At 47.6% G+C, this 8496-nt stretch overlaps 1 protein-coding gene across 1 annotated transcript; it reads right to left on the bottom strand.

Annotated features, from left to right (window-relative positions):
- Positions 1-5160: 5160 nt before the first annotated feature.
- Positions 5161-6127, bottom strand: LOC308492029 (olfactory receptor 11L1-like; the record flags this gene model as incomplete). The annotated part of the gene is given in 3 exon segments (XM_081036326.1): positions 5161-5426; positions 5429-5728; positions 5731-6127. Coding segments are annotated over 3 exon segments (963 nt in total).
- Between the last annotated feature and the right edge of the window lie 2369 nt (positions 6128-8496).

Below are 8496 nucleotides of genomic sequence, written 5' to 3'. Positions count from 1 at the left end.
ACCAATCCTCCTGCTATTTTCCAGGTTAACAAATTCCCCAGGAAGTAAAATGTCCACTCTCTTCCCAGCCAGAAGCCAAAGCTGAACTCAAAGCCTCAGTAACAACAGGAACTTGGAGACACTGCCTCTTGAATTTGGGCAATTAGCTTCAGTGTTTTCCAAATTCTTTCTCCCCTGAGGTTGCTCCTCCACTCCCTCGGACCTGCCCTCAGATTCTCCACTGATCCAACATTAAATGCCTAGGGTCCCTTACTGCTCTCCAACGAAGAAGCCCAAGGCTGGATGGGGTAGTGGTCAGCCCCACAGGTAATTCATTGTGTGTGTGTGTGTGTGTGTCTACAGTGTCTGCATAGGCCTAGGAAGCCATGTGAGGAAGGCTTTGGGCCTCTGAGTACTCAAACTGGGTGCCCTCATCAGTTTGATTGCGCAACTCATGGGTCCATCTGAGCCTTGGCATTCCTGTACCAGCAAATGGGACCTGGGGAGCTGATGTAGGGTGTCTCAACTAGCAGCTAGAACACCTGTGGGAGATGCTAGCATTTTCTAGGGTGAGATGGACTCATGTGCCCTAGGGTAAGGAGGACACAAACACCTCAGGAACTCTGGCGTGAGGCCCAAGTCTGGCCAGATGAAGAAGTGAGGGGATGGATAGCACAGGTGTAGACAGCTGCCTCTCCCTCATACAGACTCGCTGGGCACAGAAATAGTAAAGAAGTTAGGTCCTCTTGCCCATCTCCAGAAAACAGAACTGAGCCCTGACCAAGCCACCTACCCAGCAGCTAGGGAAGGGCAAACTGCTCAGTCCCCAGGACGCTCACTCCCACTTCCCCTTCCACTGTTAAAACTCTTCTGCTTTTTTGTTAGACTCCTCAGATATGGAAGCTAGAATTCTGTGCAGACATTTATTGGCCACCTACACAGTGCCAAGGTGGGAGAGGCTGGAGACTCACCTTGAATCCAGGAAATTCCTGCCAGGCCCTGGGACATACCAGGAAAGCAGGACCATGTGAAGCCAGCCTCTGACAGACAGAGGAAGGAAAGAAGGCTGAGAGGGGATTCTCACTCCTCACCCCCACACACTCTTTAGAAACCTTGGTCCCACTGTCCTGAACTTCTTTTCTCAGCGCACCCGCAGGCACTGTCCCGGGTTTTCGGGGTGGGAGGGGGCAGAGGCAGCGGAGGAGACGAAAGAACGTGAGAGTCGCGCGACCCCAGCTCAGGACAGGCACCCTCAGAAGCCCGTCGCCAAAGCCGTTGGAACAGCCGCTCTGGACCGGAACCTCTGGGTGTACACCTGCCGCCTGGGCGGGGACCATCGCGTGCTCATCTCCCCCGGTGGCGACTCTGAAGACCTAATCTTCGCAGGCTGCCCGGGCATCTTCCTGGCTCATCCAGTGCCCCATGCCCGCCTCGCTATCCCAACCCCGGTGCAGGTGGTGTCAGCAGGGGACGCGCGAGAAGCTACCGGGCAGCAGCGCCTCCTCTGCGGTGGGCGGTGGGGCTCTGAGCGCCGCCTCCACAGTCTATCGTTCAAAGAGCCTCCCGGCTGCTGCTTCCTTGGAGGCGGGGCAGGGGGTCCCAGGCACCCCTTCCTGACCTCCAGGGACCCCGCGGGAAATAAGAAATCTCAGCGCAGGGAAGGTCCTCAGCCGGGAAGGGGGCGGTGGTGCGGCTGGCCAGGTCCCTGAGGGTCTGCGAGGGGCGCGACCCAACCTTGTCCGGTCCGGAAGGAGAAAGTGGCTTGGTTGATCTGTATGTTTCCTGTCAAACACCCCTTACCTCATTAACCAAAGCACACCAAATAAAACAGAAAAACTTCTTCCGAAATCCCTCTCCCGTCAGGAACTCAGTGTCCAAAAATGCAAATTTGCCCCAGCGCCGACTGACCACCTGCACCCCCAGCCCCCGCAGGCACCTGGGCATCATCCCTAAGGACGGAGGGGCAACAGACAGGGATCGGTGCTCCACTTGGCAGGGCCACGCTGCACCCATGGAGTCCAACATCATCGTAAGCGAAGGTCTGCGCAATCCTCCCGGGACTCCGGAAGACCAAGCCTCCAGTCACCGGACCCCAGGGCCTGGGGGGTGGAAATCACGTTCTGCATTCTCTGCGGGGGACCGCGCCTAATCTCCGTGGACACATGCTGCGGAGATCCCCTTGACCCAGGGCAGGGGTGCGGACAACTGCCGCCCTACGAACGTGGGGTGTGGGGGCCCCCTAGCACCTCCAACGCCCTGTTCAGGCAGCCCCTTGCCGTTGGGGGGCGTTAGCTGAAGGAAGAGCAGATCCTGCGTGTTTACATTGTACCCCTACCCCCGGGCTGTCGGTGCAGCCTGGGTGTCTATAGAGACCCCAACCCGGACATTGCCTAAGTACCCCATTTTGCTGACTCAATTGCCTAAGGCAAATCTCTTTGTACCTGGAGAAGATAGAGGTGGCTGCTGCGTCTGGCAGTTGGCAGAGCGGAGTCCAGAGACTTGTGGCGTGTCCATCCACCTAGGACTCATAACCTCAGGCCTGTGAGAGGGTGTCTCTCCTTGCGTCTTCATTGTCTTCTGAACTTATCCTTCTCCCTCCTTTTTCCCAGATTCACTCTGCCCCCTCCCTGTTCTCTCCCATATTTATGCTTTAACCTTGCTTGACCTTGGCTCAGTCCTGCTTAGTAGCCACAAGTCCTAAACAAGGCAGGAGTGTGGGGTAGCTGTAAATCGCCTTTGCCTCCCTCTCTTCCTCCTTCATAGTACCTTGTCTCTTTCTGGGACCCATTCCCCTTGGGTACAGAGTATCTTGGGAAGTAGGCAGTGATGCCATGAAAGAAGGAAAGTAGTCCTTGAGGAGACATTGGGCCTGGGACATCTGGTCCAGCAGGGAAATGAAGGCAGTGCCCCTACTCCCTGTCCCTAGGGCCTGGGGACCGCCTCACTGGGCCTGGAGAGGGGACTTGGCCCCAGGTCAGGTCTCCCCTCCTATTCCTGGAGGCAGCTGCCTATGTAAGGGATTTACTCCCTGTGCTCAGATCTCAGGAAGCCTTCCTTGCTTCTAGATCTGGGGGTGGGGGCAGAAAGGAGGGACTGCAGACCACCTGTGGTGTGTGCCCCATAACTTGTTGGGTGGGGTGGATCACATGATAAGGGACCCAGGTACCCACCTCACCTTTTCCACTCCATCCCAATTGGTTGGCCTTCTTGGAGGCTGTAAGTGTTGGTCACTACTTGGCATCTTCAGTGAGTCATGACCACCACCAGGCCACGTGTCCTGAGAGTGGCACTGGAAACCACATGGCTTTTCCTCGCTGTCTAGTCCTCAGTGGGACATAGTGAGCACCAGTCGTCGGGTGGTAGCGTTACCCCACCTGTCTCCCCAGAAGTGTATGGAGCTGGTTCCTGGGCCTTGAGACAGTGTGGTGAAGCTCCAAATGCCAGGATTCCCAGCAGCTACCAACTCATGGTGTAGCCCTGGGGCCCACACCTCTCTCTGAGTCCTAGATCCCTACTCCCCCAGACTGGGCTGCCCCCTCCTCCAACCTTGGGAGACCAATGTTACTGACCTCAGGTCCCAGGTGCAATGAGGGAGTGTATCGATAACTATTATCGATTGCTGTGCACAGACTTATTTTCAAGGCCCGGTACGCAAGACACACCACCACAAGCCGGGATGAAGGGGTTAAAGAGTTTTATTACAAAGTGAAAGTAAGTAAGACAAGACAGAGATTAGGGGAATATATTATCATACCACTAACAAGCAAGGAGGCAATTCATCATACCACCGGGGCCCGGTCAATTAGAGTCGTAGAAACAGCAACGGCCTTTCATCAGCAGGGCAAAATCCCAATCGAGTAAAGTTATCAGCACGGGCGAAACATCATGCGCAGAAACAGCACCAGTAAAATATCAACACGGGCAAAACATCATGCGCAGAAACAGCACCGGCCCTTCATCAGCACTGGCGAAACACCTTGCAGCAGCCCAGGCGGCCGAGGAACAACTGCTGCTGCTCCGCCTCCGCTTTCTGGGGTTTTGAGGACTTCACTAACAAGAGTGGCAAGGAGCCAATAAGCATACGTGTTAACAACACAAGGCACTGGTCTCGGATCTGGCTAGGAGCCGGGGCCGGTCCTTGGTATGAGATTAGATGTATCGGAGCTCGGCCCACCTGTACCAAGGCGAAGGCCAGGCTCCACATCCTGTAAATATTTTCTTGGTCCTTGGGAGGGTAGCCAATCCTTCCAAGGCCAAGCACGTATCCCAGCCACTGTGAGAGTTTACATCCCCAAATGTTCCCAGGCAGACCTTCATATATTCTATTCCTTACACTCCCAGGACTCACAAAAGCTCATAACACTTTGGATATTTCTCTCGCTTCTCTTCTCTCCCCTTCCTCCCTCTCTTCCTCCTTTCCTGTCTCTTTCCTTCCCTTCTCTCATCTCCCTTTACCTTCCTTTTTTCCTTCTTTTCTTCCCCCCCATCTTTCATTCTATTCTAAACGTCTTTCTCCTTCTCCCTCACTTGTACTCCCTGCCTTGTCCTACCTTCCTTCCTTCCTTCCTTCCTTCCTTCCTTCCTTCCTTCCTTCCTTCCTTCCTTCCTTCCTTCCTTCTTTCCTTCCTTCCTTCTTTCCCTAGAATTTCATTACACAAAAAGCATTAAAAAGTCTAAGTTATTATAGATAGGTCTTCTTTGTTCTTTCTTGTCAGTAGGAGATAATTTAGCTCAACACACATTTCATATGTATTTTATTTTCATTCATGTGTTCCACAGATATTTAACAAGCACAAGTAGCACCAGGATGGAGTCTACAAGGTCAGTCTCCTAACAGTACTTTTAAGATGTGTAACTTTCCATATATAGGCTTTATGAACTCAAGAGAAGGTCAATCCTATTGCAGATCTGAAAGTAACGTGTGTGATCATCATGCCCTGGAAGTGTACAATCAGATTTGCATTAGAAGGTGAACGTTTCTAAGAATAAAATTGCCCCCAAAATTGTTTGATAGAAACAATGTATCTTCTGAGCAATTGTTGGTGAGGGACCATGAAGAAGCTGTTTCATTATGGCTTGTAGAATTCAATGTCATGTCAACGTGGCACTCAGGTTTGCAAGCTCTGATTCTACCAGTCACCTGATCCTCAACTTAATTCACTATGTGTTCTGTGATTTTCCTTACCTAATTAAAAAACTTCCCTTTACTCTTACTCCATAGATGCCACACTTTTTTCTCATGCCTTTTAAAATGGCCTCTTTGAAATCTTTGTTCCTCAGGCTGTAGATAACCGGGTTCAGCAGCGGTGTGACCACAGTGTAGAAGATAGAAATTATCTTGTTGATTTCAGGTGACAGGTGGGCATGGGGGCAAACATACATGGAAATCATGGTCCCGTAGTAGATAGTGACAGCGGCCAAATGGGAGCCGCACGTTGAAAAGGTTTCATCCGGCCAGAGGCAGAAGGAATTCTCAATATGGAGGACACAATGAAAACATAGGACACGAGTGTAAGAAAAAAGCAAATGCACAGCACAACGATTGACAGGATAAAGATGACCATCTCAGTCATATAAACACTGGAACATGAGAGCTGCATGAGGGGAGAGAGGTCACAGAAGAAATGATTGATCTGGTTGGGCCCAAAGAAATCCAACCTGGAAATCATCAGAGAGGGCAGAAATCCTGTGCCAACCCCTGCCATCCAGGAGACTGCCACCAACTTGCAGATATCCGGACTCATCAGAAAGAGTAGTGGAGTGGGCTGCAGATAGCCAGATAGCAGTCATAGGCTATTGTCACCAGAAGAAAGCACTCGGTAGCCCCGAAGAACACAAAGAAGTAGAGCTGTGCCATGCAGGCATTGAAGGAAATGGCTTGGCCTCGAGACAGCAGGTTGGCTAGGAGAAGGGGCACAATGGTGGAGGTATACCAGATCTTCAGGAAGGAGAGGTGTTTGAGGAACGTGTACATAGGTGAGTGCAGCTGCTGGTCCTGGATCACCACTGTGATAATGACAACATTCCCTGTGAGTGTGAGGGAGTAGATAAGCAGGAAAATGGCAAAGAGCAGAGTCTGCCACTCAAGAAGGTTCTGGAATTCTAGCAGTTGAAACTCAGCAACAGTGGACACATTTTGGTACTCCATTGCCTGTGGAGGGAGGAAATATTTTGGAAAAGCACTGTACACAGGGCACACAATTCTTTATAACTATAGATGTTTGGAACTTCATACACTAATTTTTTAAATGCTTTAGATTTTTATGTACAGCATTTTGTAGGAACAAATGCACACTTTCATCTTGCTGTTGTAAGAATACGTTTTTTTTTTTTTTTTTTTTTAAATTAATTTTATTGGGGTGACAATTGTTAGTAAATTTACATAGATTTCAGGTGTACAATTCTGTATTACATCGTCTATAAATCCCATTGTGTGTTCACCACCCAGAGTCAGTTCTCCTTCCATCACCATATATTTGATCCCCTTTACCCTCATCACCCACCCCCCACCCCCTTACCCTCTGGTAACCACTAAATTATTGTCTGTGTCTATGAGTTTTTGTTTCTCATTTGTTCGTCTTGTTCTTTTTGGTTTATATACCACATATCAGTGAAATCATAGGGTTCTCTGCTTTTTCTGTCTGACTTGTTTCACTTAGCATTATTCTCTCGAGATCCATCCATGTTGTCACAAATGTTCCTATATCATCTTTCCTTAACGCCGAATAGTATTCCATTGTGTATATGTACCACAACTTCTTTATCCATTCATCTATCGAAGGACATTTTGGTTGTTTCCATGTCTTGGCCACCGTAAACAAAGCTGCAATGAACATTGGCGTACACGTGTCTCTATAGAGAAATGCTTTTATATTTTTGGGGTAGATACCCAGGAGAGCGATTGCTGGGTCATATGGTAATTCTATTCGTAATTTCTTGAGGAACCTCCACACTGCCTTCCATAGCGGCTGCACCAGTCTGCATTCCCACCAACAGTGTATGAGAGTTCCTTTTTCTCCACAGCCTCTCCAACACTTGTTACTATTTGTTTTGTTGATGAAAGCCATTCTGACTGGGGTGAGGTGATATCTCATTGTGGTTTTCATTTGCATTTCTCTGATGATTAGCGATGTTGAGCATTTTTTCATATGTCTATTTGCCATTTGTATATCCTCTTTGGAGAAATGTCTCTTCAGGTCCTCTGTCCATTTTTCAATTGGGTTGTTTGTTTTTTTGTTGTTGAGTTTCATGAGTTCCTTGTATATTTTGGATATTAGCCCCTTATCAGAGGAACTGTTTGCGAAAATCTTCTCCCATTCAGTTGGTTGCCTCATTATTTTGTCAATAGTTTCTTTTGCTGTGCAGAAGCTTTTCAGTTTCATATAATCCCATTTGTTTATTTTAGTTTTTACTTCCATTGCCTTTGGAGTCAAATTCATAAAATGCTCTTTGAACCTAAGGTCCATAAGTTTAGTACCTATGTTTTCTTCAATGCAGTTTATTGTGTCAGGTCTTATGCTTAAGTCTTTGATCCATTTTGAATTAATTTTGGTACATGGTGACAGATAGCAGTCCAGTTTCATTCTTTTGCACGTAGCTATCCATTCTGCCAGCACCATTTATTGAAGAGGCTGTCTTTCCTCCATTGTATGTTTTTAGCTTCTTTGTCAAAAATTATCTGTCCATATTTATGTGGTTTTATTTCTGGGTTCTCAATTCTATTCCATTGGTCTATGTGTCTGTTTTTCCGCCAATACCAAGCTGTTTTGATTATTGTAGCCCTGTAGTACAAGCAAAAATCAGGGAGTGTGATACCTCCAGTATTGTTCTTTTTTTTTAATATTGCTTTGGCTATTCGGGGTCTTTTGTGGTTCCAAACAAATCTGATGATTTTTTGTTCTATTTCTTTAAAAAATGCCATTGGGATTTTAATGGGGATTGCATTAAATCTGTATATGGCTTTGGGTAATATGGCCATTTTAACTATGTTGATTCTTCCAATCCATGAGCACGGAATGTCTTTCCATTTCTTGGTGTCTTCTTCAATTTCTTTCAAAAATGTCTTATAGTTTTCAGCATATAAATCCTTCACATCCTTGGTTAAGTTTATTCCTAGGTATTTTATTCTTTTTGCTGCAATTGCAAAAGGAATTGTTTTTTCTATCTCTTTTTCTGAGATTTCATTGTTGGTATATAGGAAAGCAATGGACTTTTGTACGTTGATTTTGTAGCCAGCAACTTTACTATATTCATTGATTGTTTCTAATAGCTTTTTGGTGGAGTCTTTAGGGTTTTCTATGTATAGCATCATGTCATCTGCAAAGAGTGACAATTTAACTTCTTCATTCCCAATTTGGATGCCTTTTATTTCTTTCTCTTGCCTGATAGCTCTGGCGAGGACTTCCAACACTATGTTGAAAAGCAGAGGTGATAGGGGACAACCTTGTCGTGTTCCTGAACGTAGAGCAAAGGGCTTCAGCTTTTCACCATTAATTATGAGATTAGCTGAGGGCTTGT

This window comes from Rhinolophus hipposideros (assembly GCF_964194185.1).
Source record: "Rhinolophus hipposideros genome assembly, chromosome: 23".
Lineage (NCBI taxonomy): Eukaryota > Metazoa > Chordata > Mammalia > Chiroptera > Rhinolophidae > Rhinolophus > Rhinolophus hipposideros.
Note: the sequence above shows the minus strand (reverse complement) of the source record. Positions and strands in the feature narration are given on the sequence as shown.